Here is a 19,992-nt window from a genome sequence, read left to right as displayed (position 1 = left end):
TTGCTTGCGGCCGTCTCGAGCCAATCTGGTGCTTGTGTGTCTCACCCGACAAAGTAACAATACTGACTACATGACACAATATTTTGGAATGCTTGATTCAGACGTTTGACATTTGTTTGAAAACGCTTCAGTTAGGAAAAAAAATACATCACATTTGCTTTAATATGCATATTAAAAATATATATATATTAATAGGCATCATTCAATGACAAAACAGTGATGATTATTCACTCATTCAAACCCAGCCATTTTTCCAAAGACGTTCCACTTGGACACAAATGTAGCCATATTTATTTTGCCCAAATATCTAAACATCGATACAACATAAACATCACACCCATATTAGAGCTAATATGCTAATAATAAAGAAAAATAGTCATATAAAAATATGACTGGTGTGAAATAACGGCCCATAGTTCCCACATTGATATTCTTTTACATCACATATGATGGAATTATTGGTAGAGATGCGCATCAAATTGAGATTCAAACCACATTATTATTGACTATACTTGCGATTAAATGTGATTAATTCAGTTAACTAACTGTATTAACTGTGGACAAAATGCAAATACATCACGATCGAATATTTCGATGGATTGACAGCCCTAATTATTAAATATCTATTATCGGTCAGTGTCTTGACGATATTATACATTTTCTTAGCAACATTTCCAAGTGTGATATTTCATATTTTTTATTGACATGGTCAATAAACATCAGTATTATGCTAGTCTTTGCGAAAAGTGTGTGATTTACGCCTGGCTCAAAGGTTCTGAGAGCCAGACAAAGCTATGAAAACATGACCAAACTTGCCGACGTTCCCACAAATGGTGCCACATTTTCAAATAATGTGTCATAATGTGTCATAATTCCATATAGGGATGAGCTAAAATAGCGGCTACATATTCATACGAGTGATGCTAATACAAAAGATGGGAAAGAGAAATCAAAAAAGCAGATGGAAAACCGAAAAAGAGAAATGTGACGGAGGTAGGACCACCTGGATCCGGTATAGGACCACACAACTTTGTATTAATATTCATTATTGTGTAGCATAAGCCCCTCACTCAGCATCCCACCCCCTTTTTCCTCCTTAAACACGCACACACACACACACACACACACACACACACACACACACACACACACACACACACACACACACACTGGTCGTAGGCGCATCAAAGCCCGTGGCGCTGAGGAGAAGGAGCTGCAAGACGGGACAAGACAGGAGAGTTCGGGATCGCAAAGTCTCCAACCGAGACTTCCTTTTTGATCCTCAAAGAAAATCGGAATTCTGCGCCGGAAAAAGGAGGAAGGGATTTCAGGACGACACATAGCAGGATTTGAAAATGGAAAGTCAACTTTGCGACGTGACTAACGGGTGGAATATTGTTCCTGTGGCGTCTTCTCTGAGGTGAGGAAATTTTGGAAAAGGGAAGTTGATTCATTGGTTTTTGGCAGGAATTAAGGGATCAGACACAAAACAGAATATTATTCCTATTTCCTTTTTCCTATGTTTTGTCTTTTGTGCTATAATTTAGCCTTGCGGATCTGCGACCCCCCAAAAAGTTAAATTCCCGTCTTCTAATTCCACCCCAGTGACACCATCTGTTTAGATACTATTTCCCAACAAATGCTGCCGAAGTGACGGACGCGGCAAAGACTACGTCGTCGGGAATGTTGGGAACGGCAGCAACGGCGCTGCTTTTTAAAGCGTGCTGGTAAACGCGGAGGCACGCGGCACAGCGGGGGACCCGCCGCTCCTCTACAGTTCAACGGTAGCTCTTAACCCCGGGGGCCGCCCGGGTCGCCATGTGGCGCAGGCTGGCAGGGGGGGCTGGGGGGGTGCCAGGCCACGCTTTGATGTGGGGAATCTCCGAGTCAACACACAAAATGTCCTGCAGTCGCTGGGATTCGAAGCGGCACAACAATATCGTCCAAGGTATGGCAGGAAAAAGCAAGACCCACGTGACGCCGCGGATGCGCATCTGATGACCTTAACACATGCATGCGGATTTCCAGCCTCGATGGGAGCCGACCTGCTCCTAGAATCCAATGATTGACTAAAACCAGGTCTGCTCCTGCGTGAATCCATAAAAGTAGGAGGGCCGTGCCAGCCGCGGATGGTTTCTGCTGCAACGTAAACCATCAAGGTTTTTGCTGACCTTTCCATTTTAACACCTGTTTAAGGACCTCGCTTTTCTTTGTGCCACTATTTCAGTCGGCCCCCGCTACCGGCCCCCGCTACCGGCCCCCGCTACCGGCCCCCGCTGCCTTTGTACCACTCCGACACCGTGCCCACATCAACGCCCATATTTAGAAAAACAACGGTTTTCATATGAATTCATCACGATTACCGGTTTTCCGACTTCCTCCTGATTTGCCGCTCAGGGGGAAAAAATCGTGGAAAAAAAAAAAACGATGCAGTTTTGCCACTTTGATATTTTGTAAAGCAACACATGCTACATATGCTAACACGTTATATACAGTATGCTAACAACTTAGATACAGTATGCTAATAACTTAGATACAGTATGCTAACACGTTATATACAGTATGCTAACAACTTAGATACTGTATGCTAACACGTTATACTATACAGTATGCTAACACGTTATATACAGTATGCTAACAACTTAGATACTGTATGCTAACACGTTATATACAGTATGCTAACAACTTAAATACTGTATGCTAACACATTATATAAAGTATGCTAACAATTTAGATACTGTATGCTAACACGTTATACTATACAGTATGCTAACACATTATATACAGTATGCTAACAACTTAGATACTGTATGCTAACATGTTATACTATACAGTATGCTAACAACTTAGATACGGTATGCTAACACGTTATACTATACAGTATGCTAACAACTTAGATACAGTATGCTAACACGTTATACTATACAGTATGCTAACAACTTAGATACAGTATGCTAACACCTTAGATACAGTTTGCTAACGTATACATTATACTTTACTGTATACTGTATATGTTATATAGAGTACATATATGCTAACACATTATATACAGTATGCTAACACGTTATACTATACAGTATGCTAACACGTTATACTATACAGTATGCTAACATGTTACATACAGTATGCTAACACGTTACATACAGTATGCTAACAAGTTACATACAGTATGCTAACACGTTACATACAGTATGCTAACAAGTTATATACAGTACATATATGCTAACAAGTTAGTTAGTATTATGAGTTTCTTCTCTTATTATTATACATCTTCCCCAACCTAATTTCCCAAAATGTCAACTTTATGTTTTTTGGTTTGTTTCTCATAATATTAATTTATATCCGCATGTATTTTGTGTTCATATATATTCTATGACGTCTTTGAATGGGAAATATGGAGCTTCATGACGTGGCCCGAACATGATTTGTATGATGACACCTTCTCCCCTTCTTTGTCTCCTTTCTTCCTTCTCCGCATCTCCTCAGCCGTCAATAACATCCAGCGGCCTTCCATCCATCTCCCTCCGACATTCCCAGCACCCCCCAAGCGTCCCGAATGGAGCCGTCCGGCTCCTTGCCCCCGCCTTCCCCGTACACCTTCCCGGTCATTCCCAACTTGTCCCTGCCTTCCTCGGCTCCGTCCACCTCCCCCAGCCTGGCCTCCACGGCCCTGTTCTGCTCCCTGCTCTCCCTGCTGTCCCTGCTGGGCATCATCGGGAACCTGTACACGCTGGTCCTCCTTCTGAGGCGCAGGAGGAGCAGGAGGAGAAGCGGAGTGGGACCGATCTGCTGCTTCTTGAGAGTCGCCGCCCCCCCCTGCCTGTCCGGCCCCTCCTCCGGCTCCCCTTCCTCCTCCCCCCTCTCCTCTTCCCCCCCCTCGTCTTCCCTCCACCTCCAGGTGCTGAGCCTGGCCCTGGCGGACCTCCTCTACCTGTTCACCGCCCCCTTCATCGTCTACGACAGCCTGGCGTCCGGCTGGGCCTTCGGCGAGCTGGGCTGCCGCCTCCTCCTGAGCCTGGACCTCCTCACCATGCACGCCTCCATCTTCACGCTGACCGCTATGAGCCTGGACCGCTACCGGGCCGTGGCGCACCCCCTGCACACCTCCTCCACCAACTCCTCGGGCCTGCTGAGAGTCAGCTTAGCCTGGGGGCTGGCCGTGGCGCTGAGCCTGCCCATGATGATCACCCTGCACCTGGAGGACGGGGAGAACCAGGAGGGCCAGCTGTGCGTGCCCGCGTGGGACGAGCAGAGCTCCAAGGCCTACCTGAGCGTGCTCTTCTGCACCAGCATTCTCGGCCCCGGCCTGGCCATCGGAGCTCTCTACGCGACGCTGGGCCGCCTTTACTGGGTGTCTCAAACACGGGCCCCGTGGGGCGCCGGGACCGGCACTGCTTGCCCCGCCCGAGCTCCGAAACCCAAAGTTCTGCTCCTCATTCTGGGCATCGTCCTGGCCTTTTGGGCCTGCTTCCTCCCATTCTGGATCTGGCAGCTCCTGCCTCTGTACCAGCCCGACATGCTGAGGACGGTACCGGTGGGCACGCAGGTGACGGTCAACCGCATCCTCACCGGGCTGACCTACGGAAACTCTTGCGTCAATCCCTTCTTCTACACGCTGCTGACCGGCAAGAGGAGGCGCAACCGGCAGACGCTGACCTCGGCAAATCAGCTCTGCCGCAAAAGCAGTCCGCTGCAGTAGCGCTTCTTTGGCGGCCCCCGTGGAATCCATCATGTGAGCGTTCCTGTGTGGAAACTAAAAGGTACGCTTCACCGACACCTTTTTGTTCGTCACAAGCCACCAAAGACCAAACCTTCGCACCAGAGCTCTTTGTAAGACATATACGTATGGAAGCTAACGTATACGTAGTATACAAGCTAACATATACTACGTATGGAAGCTAACATATACATACTATACAAGCTTTGGAATGAATGCTCTTTTCTAAACCGTGCAAACACGTCATGCTAAAATCAGGGGTGTCCAAAATGTGGCCCGTATACAAAATGCCAAAAAAAACAACAAAAACTGAAAATGCTAATATAGGAGAACCCCCCCCCCAAAAAATGCCAAAAAACAACAAAAACTGAAAATGCTAATATAGGAGAACCCCCCCCCCCAGAAATGCCAAAAAAACAACAAAAACTGAAAATGCTAAGATAGGAGGACCCCCCCCCCCGCAGAAATGCCAAAAAACAACAAAAACTGAAAATGCTAATATAGGAGGACCCCCCCAGAAATGCCAAAAACTGAAAATGCTAATATAGGAGGACCCCCCCCAGAAATGCCAAAAACTGAAAATGCTAATATAGGAGGACCCCCCGCCCCAGAAATGCCAAAAACCAACAAAAACTGAAAATGCTAATATAGGAGGACCCCCCCCCCACCCCACCGGAAATGCCAAAAAACAACAAAAACTGAAAATGCTAATATAGGAGCCCCCCCCAGAAATGCCAAAAAAAACAACAAAAACAGAAAATGCAAAAACTGCATTGTGTTTTCCGATTGAACACCGGCAATCGAAGAGAGAAGCTGAGGCTAATCAAATCATTCCAACTTTTACTGCAAATGTTGATCTGAAATCGGAGGAGTACAGTATAACACACAGTCCAGTAGATCCAGTACTTTTTACTAAACGGGGTATTTGCGTAGCTAGCACATACAAAACCTTTTAACCACCTTCTAAATTCAGTTTTAACATTATTAGAGTCCCCTGGACATGAACTAGCACCCCTATAGTCACCTTGATACTCCTATTTTCCAACATAGTAGGTGAATATACTACATGTATACATATAAAACAAGGACCTCCTGTGTAATACTTATTCGATATTCCACTTTCCACTTCCATTTCCTTTATCTCCAGATAGCGATAGCTTAGCATTTATTGACCTACACTGGATGGCTTGAAGCATCTTTAAATGCCAATGAATGTTTAGTGGTGGTCTAAGAGGTATAGACGCGTTTCCATAAGACTACCCCGGGGCAGCTGTGGCTACAGGTGTAGTTTACCACCGTGAATGAAAAAAGCCTTCACTTGGTTGCCTTGAAAAGACTATGAAATCCAATCCATTATTTTTATTATTATTATCCAAATGTATCAAAGCATCCCTCAATTTTTCAGCTCTCGCTGGGATAAAGGTTTGGACACCCCCGACTGGCACCCCCCGACGCGTCGATAAAAATACATTTTTCAATGCAGTTGACGCCCCTCAACAAAGATGGTAATCACTGATCTCACGGTCTTACGTGAACCCGACGACCAGCCAGGTTCTTTTCCACATCCACGTTTAGTTTGTTTGCATGCACTTCTGTTTGTTTTTTGTTTATATTCCTTTTCTTTTTTGAAGAAATGCTAAATGCTAAATCTCTCATGGCGTGCATCCATGTGGTGAATCAAGTTGCTACTCGAATCCCTACCACTCAGAAGACGGACAGCGAGGTTTGAAAGAGGGATCGTGCAACACGACGGCATGGCGGTCAACGCTGCCACCGACTGATGTTTATATTCATGCTTAATATAGAGCTCTAAATAAAGACTTCCTGCTATATTCACGGCGTCACTTGGTCTCTCACCGGGGGCCAAACGCCCCCCCCACTGGACAATCTCATGGCAATTATGAATTCTACCTTCACAAACACCTCCTGGTTTCTCCATAACCTTATTTTCCACCTACAAGTATGACAGAAGAAAGACATCCCAAGCTAAGCTAGAAGGTGACTGCCCCCTAAACCTGGTAACTGGTCGGGCCATGTCTTCCATCACACTACCACCACCGCATTTTACTCTATTTTTTTTTTATGCCAGATGGAACTGGACATAGACCTTCCAAAAAGTTCAACCACACAGTATTTTCCCAAATCCATCCTCCAGGCACGCCTCCCACTTTGCTGTGATCGATCACGCTCCCAAGGACTTCCGGACGGCTGCCGAACCCCTTTTGTTTGATTCCAAAATAAACAGTTAGGAAGCCGATTGTTGCTTATACTAGTGTGCCACGTCTGCCTGATGCTTGCTCTCGCCGCACTCCGGAAAAAATATTCCCTGGTAGCCATTACTCAACTGGGCATGCCCACATAAGGAAGTCCGCGTTAACAAAAAAGCATGGCGAGCCACCAAAGCTGCTGTCAGGGCTCCCTTCCAATAGGCGCAAACCTCATTATCTGGCGTTTTGACACCAGAACACTAAACTGGAACAACATTTATGGGTCAGAAAAGAGGAAAGGCATAATAATAGGTCCACTTTCGTTTTTCACTATGTGGACTTTGGTGGAAAACATCTTAGTAGGACGCTCGGAAACGTCCTAAATGGATCAGATGGTAGGAAAGCATCTTCTGTCATTTGGTGAAACCTGCAGCAAAAGGATGAAATATGCTTCCAACATCAGATTGACACTTTGGCGAGTGTGTGTGTGTGTGTGTGTGTGTGTGTGTGTGTGTGTGTGTGTGTGTGTGTGGCGGGCCGGTGTTTCCGCGTCTCCCTGTAGCAACCACCTCGCTACGTCTGTCCGCCTCAAAGGCAGCACTGTGCTGTGGTGCAAACCCCGCTGCTCTTTGACGCACATGAGCAAATATTGTTGTTTGACGGAGCGGAGGAAGGATGGGATGAAGGGACAAAAAAAAAAAAAGGAGGGCTGAGATGGTTGCAGGCGGACGGCGGGTGTTTAAAAAGCGTCCGCCAGGCCAAAGAGTTGATGATTTTGACAGTTGGACAGAAAGCTAACTTTGAAAGTCTGGAAGAGACATTCTCCTCCAGACTTCATAATTCCTAATGAAAACCATAAATGTCCACATTTTACGGTGCGGTAGCTGAAAGCTAATATTAAGTAACCTTAGATTCAAATATTAAGTTCTATTTTTTTTTTTTTTTTTTTACACAAATGATGACTTTCCGAATCTTTTAAAATACTTAGGAGACGCTTGTCATAGAAAATAAATGAAGACATTAATGCAGCTATAAAAAAGTATGCCGGGTAAGGGCGAGTACTGCAACGGGGAAGCAATGTGCGGCAGTTAATTATCAGTTAATCATCAGTTAATCATCAGTTAATTATCTGTCTTTAGTGTCGTGACGTCATGCTGGGTTCCTTTCATCTGCAAAAACACAGTTTTGGGACACAATGGAGTCAAATAAAGTATAAATACTGCTCAATACTACCACTCAAACTAAATATCTTTTCTAATGACATCACACAAATGCTACAAACGAAGAGAAAATACTAAATGATGAATTAATATGAAGTTTGATGGAGGAGGAGAAGAACAGAGTTTTGACAGACGGCAGAAATCATACATTATTTGACCTAACTTTTCTACTTTCATTTAACTTTAACGGTACAAAAACTGCAGACAATGAAGGGGTATTGGGTACGCTATTCCGTGACATCGCTGGGGATAGTAGTGGCATTGGTGTCTGAATATTTGGGCTTGAAATGTACTTTTCACAACAAGTTTCAGGTGAAATATGATGACGAATTGGTTGAAAAGATTCCGTTTTTTGACCTTTTTTGCAGCTAAACGTTAGCAAGAATGATGGTCTTACTTTGGCATTTCTGGTGAGCGGCTCGTCCATGAAGCCCAAAATTTATTTGTTCACATTGTTCCGATGTGATTTCATCTAATTTTATGTAAAATAAATAAATAGGATGCAAGCACGATGGAAACGTCAAGGGGCCGAAACGAGAGCGACGGCGAAAGAGCTTGAACTGGAGTATTTCTGGATGCGTCTGGAGTACCTTTCCGTGGTCAAGGCATGTGTTTTCATTTACCTGGCTACCTCGCGCTCGCCTCCCTCTGCACTTATCACGTGCAGCCGCGTGCACTCCGACCGCAGGGGGTGCTGCTGTCGGAGCGCTAATGTAATATCCATGCACTTTTTCCCGGCCATCTCAGCACATTTCAAAAGGAATGCCTCGCAGACAAAAAAAAGCCAGTGACGGTGAAGGCCTCACGCGGAAGCTAGAATGGTGATTTTTGTAGCAAAGTGAGGAAGACGTCGGGGGGGGTGTGAAGTCGATGTGGAGATGCTCCGGCTTTGTGCTTGCGTGTGTTCTCGAAGACGACACATCAGATGATTAAAGCCTCCCCGGAGTCTCCTGGATGACTGAGTGCTTGATAAACTTCAAATACGCGGCGTTTGCTCAAGCCGACCAAATGGATGGAAAATATTGCCTCAGTTGGCAAGCCGGCCTATCTATAAACTTTGTCGGTGGCGGCCAGCGCCAGCCGGCCCGCTCCAATCATAACTCCTGCTCTGCGGCACCACAGAAGCTTCTGATTTCATCCTGAGATAGCAGCCGGCGTCATTAGTTCGAGAGGACAAACCGTTCCGAGCGGGCGGACGTCGCTCCGCTCTACCTGAGGATTTCATAAATCCAACAGATGTCCCATTCCTGGAAGCACCGAGAGTCTTTTCCATCCCCAGAAGCCCCCTTTGCCCCGCCTGCCGGGTTCTACTCTTGACCAGTGATCGCGCCTGGTGCAGGTGCCCCTCCCCTGGGCAGCCCGCTCAGGAAAGCACCCCGCCGGGCAGACGAGACGAGGCCGCGGCCCGGGCCAGAACCCTGCTGGGAGGTGTATAAGAGGCTCCCGTTCTCTCCAGACATACAGCAAAGAGATTCCTGCCGCCTTCTAGAATCCAACCCCGACATATGGTTTCTCTCTTTCCGTCACGTTCTACCCCGCCAGGGTTCCGCACGTACCTTTCGGCTATTCCTCAATACGGATTCATGCATCACAACGTACACAATCAGGAAGGGGGCAAAGACTTTTTCATTCATTTCTAATATAAAATGATAATATAGCAAAAAAAATGGGGCGCAAATTTAAATTAAGCAAAAAAGATGCTAACCGAGGCGGACGCTAACCAAGGTTCCACTGTATTTCTAATCCACGTTCAGATGTGTCGACGTGCTCGTAATCGGCGGTTTGTCAGCAAAGCCCGAAGCCACGGCCGCTCACAGTGTTTCTTTGTTTTCCCCCCGTCGCCACCCCGCCGTGAGGCGCCCTCCCCTCCATCGCGTCCGCCGACTTCACACGACGGTGTCGGCCTGGGAGGCCGGAGGTTACATCAACCGACATACGCATTAGGGTTCGCACCCGGGCTCTTACGAGGGAAGACAGTAAATATGGCACGTCTGCGCCGTCTCTCCGTATCCCGCCCCTCCCCCTCCCGTCACCTGGAAATAGGCGTCTGTGTCAAGTCGGGCGTCAAGGCTCCTCCGACCTTTCACCTTCTGACACTTCAAGCATGTGAAGAGCATGGTTGAGCGTGCGGGGAGACGACTATGTTCTTTTCATGTCAGTGTTGACATTCAAAACGTAAGCTATGGCGGTTTAGACTGCGTGAATAAAGACATAGGAATGCTGATTTATGACGGCCACGTCATCTCAGGTAATCATGTCACGTTGAACCTGGTTGGCTAGCCAACGTATACACAATAGCAGCCGCCTCCATGTGTCTACATTGGAGGATGGAACTCAAGGGAGCAACAGTGACGCCCACAGGCAAACCGAATCATTGCATGCCAAACCAATTCAGATTGAATTGTTTTGCTTTTTATTGTATTTGTTACATTTTATTTACTTATTATTTATTGTTATTTTTTTTTTTTTATTTTAGAACATTTTTCAGTGTCAATGGTGGGCGAGAACCACTGCTTGAGGGGCACCGCAAGGATCAAGGGGGTCAGGATAGATGTGTCAAATGGACGCCCTCTCCAGGCAAGATACTGCAACTGAGCATTTAACTTCACTTGTAACTAGTTTTGTTAACGCCCCTGTCTCCACAAAACCATCACTTAACTAAATAATACCAAATAAACACATTATTATAAACCACAACAAAAGCCAAACATACATAGATCAACAGTTAACACAACGTTGCCTTTGGCGACCTCTAGTGTCGAGCGGGGGTACTGACATTCACCGGAGACGGAAGCGTTTGTGTTGGTTAGCTTTAGCCGGCTTAGCGGTGCTACAATCATACGCGTACCGAAGACAAGAAGACATCTCGCAAGAAACGTTTTGAAGAACATATATGTCATTTGGCGGAAGTCAAAACGGCGGGTGAGTGTACTTGAGGAACTCGGTGTTGATAATCATAATTTTATTTGACCACCGTACATATTCAGTGTAGCTATGCTAGCTAGTTTATGTAATCATGAAGGGCTGTTAGCGTTAGCATGTTTTTCATTCGCTAATTTTTTACAATAAATACATGGCTATATATATGTAATACTGCTTGTTATTGTTACATGAAAGCGGCCCGCCTGCAAACACGGTCTTTGTGTCCTCTCTCTCCTCCAAGCCGCCGCACCAGCAAATGGGACCAGCCGGGTCCAGGTTCCGGTGGTGCGACCGAGGCTGCACCCACCGGGGCTCTGGATGCCGCTGCTGCCGTGGCCGCCAAGATTAACGCCATGCTGATCGCCAAGGGCAAACTCAAGCCGTCACAGATAGGCACGCCCGGATTCGTTGATAAGGTACCATTGTTGTAAACCTTCATTTCACCCGGTATTGATTGATAACAAGAGGCAGTAAAATAAACAACACAGCATGACAATAAATACCCGAAAAGCAAATTAGTTGACGGATTTTAGGATGCCTCATGTGTAGGTACTCAGTACTCACGCATGATGATGTCAGATGACCCGTGGTGGTTCTCAACTGCCGGGTTGGGACCCAAAAGTGGGTCAAGGAGCCATTTGCAGGTCTTTGCCTGGGGAAAAAAAATAAATTGTTTATGGTATTCGCTCACAATGAGGTGCAGGTCATGTTTCAGGGCGACTGAACACGAGTCACCGTCACCAAGCGACACGCAAAATCTGTGTGTGTTAAATTCCCAACATTTGACAGCTAAGCTATAAGAACCTTTCTCCCTAATCGACAGGCACTGGCCACTGGGAAGCCTCTGGTGCCAGCAAAGACCAAAGATGACCTGGTGGTGGCAGAAGTCGAGATCAACGACGTCCCCATCACCTGCCGGAATCTCTTAACGCGAGGACAGACGCAGGACGAGGTCAGCACCTCCACGGATGACGGTGACTAAGATGATGAGCGGCAACGAGTGACTGTGTGCTTCCAGATCAGTAAAGTGAGCGGCGCCGCCGTGTCCACCAGAGGGCGCTACATGTCGCCAGAGGAACGGAGCAAAGCGCCACCGGGGTGACTCTCTCATCCGGGACCTTCATCGTCGAGTTTATTATTCACGTGTCAGCACCTTTTCTGCTCTTTCGTCTCAGGGATCGGCCGCTGTATCTGCACGTTCAAGGCCAGACCAGGGACATCGTGGACCGTCGGTATCCTCCCGGGAATGTCGTGCGATCAGGAAGTCGATTGATTGATTTTGTTCGCTGCCTTCCACAGGGGCGGTCAACAAAATCAAGGAGATCATCACCAATGGAGTGGTCAAAGCGGCAACCGCAACGTCCTCGGCGTCCCCTTCCTTCTCCTCGTCCGGCGTGCCGTCCGTTACAGTTTATCAGCAACCGCCTCCGCCCTCACTGCCCCCGATGCCCCCCCACAAACCACACTTCCAGACCGGGGTAATGTCATTTTCTTTTACGATGCTTGGCTTTGACATGCAGACGTCGTACGCGTATTTGCCGCCTGTTCCCACAGATGCATTACGTTCAGGATAAAATCTTTGTGGGCCTGGAGCACGCCATCCCGGGCTTCGCGGTCAAAGAGCGCGTGGAGGGTCCCGGCTGCTCGTACCTGCAGCACATCCAGTCCGAAACCGGGGCCAAAGTCTTCCTCAGGGGAAAAGGCTCGGGCTGTCTGGAGCCCACGTCCGGACGAGAGGCGTTTGAGCCCATGTACATCTACATCAGGTGGGTGCCCGCTCCAGCCGTAATATGCCCGTTTGCCTCCCGAGGTCCATTCAATCATCCCGTATTCAATTTCCCGCCACAGCCACCCCAAACCGGAAGGTCTCGCAGCTGCAAAAACACTTTGTCAAAACCTGCTTCAGACCGTGAGTAAAGTCCTGCTGGTGTGAAGTCTCCATTCAGGAACTAAGACGCTTTATTCCCCTATTAGGTTCACGCTGAGTATTCCCGCTTCCTCACTCAAATGAGCTCAGTGATGCCATCTCAGCAAGGTACCGAGGACTTCTTTGTTCACAACCCGTCAACTCCTGGTCATAATGAATATTATTATTATCTTATCGATTATTGATGACTTCAACACGTCTTTGAGTTGTCTTTCTTGACGTTTCTGTGCGGTCCATATGTCTCCAACAGCAGTGATCGCAATCTTTCACATAAAATAACATCTACTTCCTACTATAGATAGACATTGTACATACAGTACATACTGTACCAGGGGTCAAAATGACAGGAAATCATACAGTACACATCAAAACTAACCACTAAACTACTGCACTCAATACTAATGATAGTACTTCACATTCACAGTCAAAGTAACTGATATGATTCAATCATTTACAATTCATTTCATATAAAAGGTAATTCTACATCATTTCTCAATAGTTGCGTAATAACCTCATAGCTACACTGCATTCACTCAACACTTACAGCCACTTAGCATTTGCTATCAAACACTACACATTGCACAGATCTCTGTGAAAAACATGTGATCAGCGTAGGGCGATCCATGGCGAGCACCGCCCACTTTCCTGTCCTTCCATCCCAATGACAGCGCCTGTCGCTAAGCCATGGAAACGGTCATGCAAAAGACCGCCAGCCCAAGTGGGGGCGACATATGGAAAAGCACCGGGCCCATTTTCCATCTTTTCCATCATGGAATAAAACTTCTCAGCTGACATCTGCTCTCCTTCCAGGCTTCACGCCGCCCCCGGTGGTGAACGGGATGCCCCCGCAGCCCGCCTTCTACCCCCCAGCCGGGTTCCAGCCTGGCTTCCCGCTGCCCGTGCCCCCGCCTCAGCCCCACCCTCCACCACCGCCCTTCTCCGTCCCGCCTCCCATGCCTCCCGTGCCACCCAAGGGTGTTCTCCCTCAGTACCCACCTGGGACAACTATAAACATCGCACCGCCTGTGGGTCCGGCGCCTGTTCCTGTCCCCGTTCCGCCCCCCGTTCCTGCCCCGGCTCCAGTGGCTCAGGTGGGGTGTACCGATTGCTGACATGACATACGGTCATCATCATCCATTAACGGTCTGCTTTCTTCTCTTGGCGCAGCCCCTCCCACCTCTCGTGTCCTTTCCTCAGCCGGCTGTGGCGCCGCCCAAAGCTCCGCCTCCCGCCATCCCGACCAACCCACCTCAGAAGAGACGCTTCACAGAGGAAGTTCCGGACGAGAGCGACAGCGGCCTGCTCGGATATCAGGTGAGAATCAAACGGAAGTCCCGGTCTTCCGGTGCGGATTGCTTCTGATTGGGTGGGACTTGCTGGAACTTCCTGTGCGTGAGCAGCGTGTGGACTGCCACAGTGTGCGTGTGTTTTACGGTAATAGGCTGAAAGTGTCTTTAATTGTGACCTGGGCCAAAGCCGGTCACCGGGGGTAAGGTGTTGACGTTGTACTGTGGCCACTAAGTAAGTGAGTGGGTCCAGGAGAGGATGTCCGCTAATGGCGCCTGTGTGTTTTTCTGCTCATAGCATGGACCCATTCATATGACTAATTTAGGTGCAGGCTTCTCAGCGGGCGGCCCCGAGACTACAGGACCCCCGTCATCGAGTTCCTCTGGCCCGCCGAGTGAGAGGGACAGGTACTGAAAGTTCTGTCGGACTAGAAGTACTAATGTACTACTTTTTTTTTTATCCAGTAATCCCTCGCCGCCGCTTTGAATTTTTACAGCTTCAATCATCACATTACTTTTATAAATCGTGGCGTCACGAGACAAGATGACATTTTAACATTAAGTTTAAAAAAAGGACAATGAAACAAATATTAATACAATATACTGCAACTTGTCATTTCTACTACATTACACTCTTCTGCACTGTGTCTATGCCAGCAGTAGTAGTCTATTATTATTATTATTATTATTATATTAGTTTTACATTTTTGTTTGTATGCAACAATGCTCTTAACCTACATTTTTAGCATTCTTAATTGTATTAATTACAAAAAATGTTACATTTGAAATGACAGAATGGCTTGTATTAAAACCCATGGCTTATTTTCTTTTTTTTTTTTTATGTATCGTTTGACTTGAACGGACCAATATTGCCAATATTACTGTTACTGTGTTCTACTTTCAATCAGCCTTTTTGGATCGGGGCCACACTGGGGGGGGGGAAAGATTGAGACTAAAGTCGTAAATTCAAAAAAAATATTACAAGAAGAAAGTGGTATAGTCGGAACATTGACAAGAAACTAATTGTGATGTTACGAGGCTAAAGTCAGAAATGTATGACAAAAGAACTCATTACAAGAATAAAGTTGTAAGATTATGAGGGAAAAAGGTGGAATATGACGAGACTAAAGGAAAAAACAATAAAAAAATTAAGGAAAAAAAGAACTTGTCATATTACAGGAATAAAGTCATGAATAAATAAACCCATAAAATAAAGTCTTCCACCTACGAGCCAGAATAAAAGTGTTTTTCTCGAAAATGTACGCTTTGGTTCTATTATCCCATCTTTTGACCCCGGGTGTGGCCCAAATAGCGGCTGGTGTTTTTGTGGTAGAACGGTAACCGCCATCTTTTGCTCTTTCCTCAGTAGGCAGCTAATGCCTCCACCCCTGTTGCCTGTAAATGTAGTGAGACCGCAGCTGGAAGACAGAAGGGCACCGCAAGGCCCCGTGGGTAAGTGAACCATGTTACTCCCCCCCGCCCAACTCTCATTTTAGCCATTTTAGCCTCCCAAGACCGGATGCAGGGCTACAATAAAAGGCTGTGAAAGGTTTCCAGGCAGATTAGGTCAATGCAGTGCCAGGCACTCCTCCAGCCAGGATTCTCCTCCAGATAGTTGAAGTTGGAGCGTTGAGCTTGTTGTCCAGTGTTCAAGTCCTTTTGTCCCGTTCTGATGACATCATCAGTCTGCACCCTCACTAACCACAATCTCTCCTGTTTTTGTGTTTTCTCTTTTTTTCTGTGTTTTTCTTCTCTTCCATGTATCTCTGGGGCCGATGCTGGATACTATTTGGGGGTGGGGCACCACTTGTCCTCTGACGCCGGATCGGACGGCCTATAACCGATGGCGGTTCGCCGGATGTCCCACCCGTCCTCTCTGCTCGGCATAAATTGTGTTTGAATTCACTGAACTAATTTGCTTCTTCCTATTTGAACCGCGCTGCTGCCGATGTGTTCTTGTGGTTCTTTTCTTGTCTCCTCGCCCCCCGCCCCCTCCCTCTTTTTGCACGTCTGCTTCCTTTGCGCCACTCTCTTTCTAGTCGAGCCTGCGGGGAAGAGGATGAAAACGGGATTGGTGGCGTACGCGGGCGACTCGTCGGACGAAGAAGACGACCACTCGAGCAGCAAAGCTTCAGGGCCAGGTAACCCTGGAGCACCCCCTTCTACCTCCTTAGACTGGATCCAGGGCTATCGCTGCCCGCCTCCGCCACCCCCCCGGGCTAAAACGCAGCCCCAGCCGCAGTCTATGCCCTTCTGGATGGCGCCCTAACAACAAAAACCGGGACGTAGCAAAAGTCCGCCGTCACGTTTGCTTTATTTTTGGTCCGAGTCAGCAAAGTCTTTAGTTAGTGCACAGGTGTATAGTGGAAACATGAACACTTTAAGAACACTTTGGAAGGTCACAGCAGCCACGCCACTCGGATTGGACAGAACTGGGAATACCATGAATATAGTGTCTTTGTAAAAACAATAAAAATGTGGCCATTGCAACATCCATGATCAGCTTCTTTTGCATGTGTTTGCATTGTTGTCCCGTGTCCAATAGGATGCCAGGGTTGTAAATATGCTAAGGACTTTAAAAACACACTTTTTGTGTGTGTTTCCAAAGTTTCCATGTCACGCCTCATTAGTCCGTAGTGAAGAATTGCTGATATCACACATTTCCCTGCATGGAGCACTCCTTAAAGCCACAGGAGTCTGGTGCTATGGTGCAGGGATGCACTAAGATACAGTAGCCGTAAAGATGGGAGTCGCTCCTGGTACCGTTAGTCGCCACCGGAGAGGTTTTCACGACCCCGGGGTGACGTGAGCGACCCTGAGCATGCCAACCACGTGGAGAGGATGGCTATATCCGGACCACATACCCCCAATGCTTGGTTCCAGACTGCTGCAGAGACCCAGGGGGCGTGGTATATGACCATGGGATGTGACCATACAGTGCACACCTACCAGGACTTTACTAAGGGCCAACAAGGCGTGACATGGAAACTTTGTACTCAAAACACAAACTACAAATCAAACCCTTTGGCCTTAAAAACAACCACAACAAAAAATGTTTTTTTAAAGTCCTTCAGCATATAAAAGCAAATTCAATAGGGAGCATTTAGATATCTATCCACCTTCTATGCTGCTTCATTAAAACAGTCATGGATGTTGGTGGATTTCATACATTCCTGGAATGCAAAGTAGTATGAAAAGGGGAAAAGTAATACATTGTGATGCATATTCATTCCAAATAACACACTTTACTTTATTCCCAAGACAGCCTAAACTATGATAGGGTTTGTAGCAGGGTTGTCCTGGGTGGCTGCCAGCTTAAGACTCCATGTTGGGGACCAGTGCTGTCACATCTACCTTGTTTAACAAGTCAATGAGGTGTCAAATTAAAGGGCACGTCCTTCTTTATTTTACTAATATAACATTGCTCATTTTAACAATGTAACTTCCCCTTTCCATGTTTAACATTGCTATCCGATACATGAATACAATCTGACTGCCATGCATTTCCACCATTGTCCTTAATGACACGGTGCACCATTCCTTAATCCACGGACCAATCCAACAAAGCAAACAGGTTGCTTACCTTCATGGCGGACGTGGCTCCCCCGGCGTCATACCCACGTTGGCGCCTTGTGTGCGGTGATTTGTGCTCCTTTAATGCCTTTTTGATGACTTGTTGTAAGGGGTCCTCCGTCTTGATGAGTTTTTACAGAGACTCCGCGGTGTGGTGGGCTTATGACGGTGGTAACGGCACCCAACTGGAACAACTTTGACAAGTGACAGCGTGACGGCTAAGCTAATGAAGAATACAAACACGAACGGAAATGTTTGTGTGACAGAACCGTCTGAAACAATCACGGCTTCCGGCATTTCCTCTCCTCCGGCGGCACCAGCACGTGCGCGTCTCGCGTGGCTTCCGTACGCGTCAGGACGCACGCGCGTACGCCCACCTGCGCCCATGTGACCACGCCCCTCTACACACGTGCGGCCTTGACACTGTCAGCAAAACACAAACAGGTTAGCGTGTGGAGCCCTTCCTGACCCCGCCCCCACATCCACACGCCCGATGCCAAAGGTCACATATATAGCTCCGCCCTTTCCATAGCTGTCTCAGGCATGCCTGGAACATCAACTCACCTTTTTTTTTTCTTGTAAATTCAAAACTTTATTCTCAAAATATCACCTGTTGTCAATGCTACATTAATATTGCGTGGTACATTTGGGATTCAGCATTTTTTTTTGGGGGGGGGGCATACTTTCACATGGTCACGGGAGGTCTGAGAATATAAGGCGCTGTCTTCCATTCCACGTACTGTACTCGTGTACTTTACTTGAAAATTGTACATTCAAGTATTCACACATTGAAAGACAAAGGCCTGGGTGACTATAGGGATGCTATATCACGTCTAGAGGGCTCTAATAATGTTAAAACCTGCGTGTAGAAGGTGCTAAACCGATAAGTATTCCTACTTGGTGAAAATGTGCCTGAAAGTGATAAACGAGGGATTGACTTTATTCAGATCATCTCAACGCCAGGCTCCCGTGGAGAGTTCTTCTTGTTGTACTCGGCGATGCGAGCCTCCATGACGGGACGGAAATGACGCACGAGTCCCTGCGGAGGACAAAACAAAAGGCTTTTTTTCGCCGGAGGTCAAGCTGCGGGTGTCGGGTGGGCGCCGACGTCACCTGCACAGGCCAAGCGGCGCCGTCGCCCAGAGCGCAGATGGTGTGGCCCTCGATCTGCTTGCTCAGCTCCCAGATCATGTCAATCTCCGAAACGGCAGCCTCTCCTCTCACAAACCTCCACATCATCTTGTCCATCCAGTCCACTCCTGCAGAGATGTTTGATGTACAATCTTGGAGACATCTAGCAGGAACAATCTTGGAGACATCTAGAAGCAACAATCTTGGAGACATCTAGCAGGAACAATCTTGATCTAGAAGGAACAATCTTGGAGACATCTAGCAGGAACAATCTTGGAGACATCTAGAAGCAACAATCTTGGAGACATCTAGCAGGAACAATCTTGATCTAGAAGGAACAATCTTGGAGACATCTAGCAGGAACAATCTTGGAGACATCTAGAAGCAACAATCTTGGAGACATCTAGAAGCAACAATCTTGGAGACATCTAGCAGGAACAATCTTGATCTAGAAGGAACAATCTTGGAGACATCTAGCAGGAACAATCTTGGAGACATCTAGCAGGAACAATCTTGGAGACATCTAGAAGCAACAATCTTGGAGACATCTAGCAGGAACAATCTTGATCTAGAAGGAACAATCTTGGAGACATCTAGCAGGACACCCGACTGCCTCACGTGTTCGCCATGGAGTCAGCGAATCGACGTGAGAGGATCCCAGAAGAGACTCACCTTCTCTGCAAGGTGTGCACTGGCCACAGCTCTCGTGCTTGTAGAACTGGATCAGACGCGCCACGGCTCGAACCACGTCCGTCTGCGGGGGTGGAAATGTCACACTTACCACACGTGGTCCAAGACAGAGCGGCTCGTCTTCCGTGTGTTCTTTACCGATTTATCCATGACGATGACGGCGGCCGTGCCCAGTGCGCTTTCTGCACGCACCAGATCGTCAAAGTCCATCAACACGTCATCGCACACCTGCCGGGGGATGACGGGAGTGGAAGACCCCCCCGGGATCACCCCTAATAGATTGTCCCAGCCGCCCCTCACTCCTCCTGTGATAAACAGG

The 19,992-nt window shown here is 47.4% G+C and overlaps 3 protein-coding genes across 5 annotated transcripts in view; 2 read left to right on the top strand and 1 right to left on the bottom strand.

Moving 5' to 3' along the window:
• Window positions 1–19,992, bottom strand: part of LOC131137412 (NADH dehydrogenase [ubiquinone] flavoprotein 1, mitochondrial-like) — a 32,579-nt gene that overhangs the window by 9,038 nt on the left and 3,549 nt on the right. The window contains exons 7-11 of one of the 3 annotated variants that reach the window (XM_058085348.1): window positions 19,812–19,978; window positions 19,656–19,737; window positions 18,966–19,111; window positions 17,863–18,891; window positions 11,631–11,718 (exon numbers count right to left, since the gene is read on the bottom strand). In XM_058085348.1, the coding sequence (XP_057941331.1) occupies window positions 18,796–18,891; window positions 18,966–19,111; window positions 19,656–19,737; window positions 19,812–19,978 (491 nt within the window). In that variant the 3' untranslated portion in view covers window positions 11,631–11,718; window positions 17,863–18,795. Of the gene's footprint in view, window positions 1–11,630; window positions 11,719–17,862; window positions 18,892–18,965; window positions 19,552–19,655; window positions 19,738–19,811; window positions 19,979–19,992 lie in introns of those variants that run through there. The other 2 variants (XM_058085350.1, XM_058085349.1) reach the window with 2 other exon arrangements.
• Window positions 3,557–4,699, top strand: uts2r3 (urotensin-2 receptor 3). Its single transcript, XM_058085351.1, has one exon. The coding sequence runs from the start codon at window positions 3,557–3,559 to the stop codon at window positions 4,697–4,699; it is 1,143 nt and encodes a 380-aa protein (XP_057941334.1).
• On the top strand, window positions 10,897–16,773 carry khdc4 (KH domain containing 4, pre-mRNA splicing factor). The gene is made up of 14 exons (XM_058085343.1): window positions 10,897–11,066; window positions 11,308–11,482; window positions 11,890–12,018; window positions 12,085–12,164; window positions 12,242–12,294; window positions 12,366–12,544; window positions 12,621–12,832; window positions 12,915–12,975; window positions 13,041–13,101; window positions 13,804–14,084; window positions 14,161–14,307; window positions 14,578–14,687; window positions 15,646–15,731; window positions 16,319–16,773. The coding sequence occupies exons 1-14, from the start codon at window positions 11,038–11,040 to the stop codon at window positions 16,546–16,548; spliced, it is 1,833 nt and encodes a 610-aa protein (XP_057941326.1). The 5' UTR covers window positions 10,897–11,037; the 3' UTR covers window positions 16,549–16,773.

This window comes from Doryrhamphus excisus, chromosome 10 (assembly GCF_030265055.1).
Source record: "Doryrhamphus excisus isolate RoL2022-K1 chromosome 10, RoL_Dexc_1.0, whole genome shotgun sequence".
NCBI lineage: Eukaryota > Metazoa > Chordata > Actinopteri > Syngnathiformes > Syngnathidae > Doryrhamphus > Doryrhamphus excisus.
This window is presented reverse-complemented; position numbering and strand designations above follow the sequence as displayed.

What these genes read in the sequence shown, in the direction of transcription:
- uts2r3 (XM_058085351.1), top strand. Translation starts at nt 3,557, where the DNA reads ATGGAGCCGTCCGGCTCCTTGCCCCCGCCTTCCCCGTACACCTTCCCG.
- khdc4 (XM_058085343.1), top strand. Translation starts at nt 11,038, where the DNA reads ATGTCATTTGGCGGAAGTCAAAACGGCGG. An exon ending in CGGAGCAAAGCGCCACCGGG is followed by an intron (nt 12,165 to 12,241) that starts GTGACTCTCTCA and finishes CTTTCGTCTCAG; the next exon opens with GGATCGGCCGCTGTATCTGC. An exon ending in GGCACCGCAAGGCCCCGTGG is followed by an intron (nt 15,732 to 16,318) that starts GTAAGTGAACCA and finishes CTCTCTTTCTAG; the next exon opens with TCGAGCCTGCGGGGAAGAGG.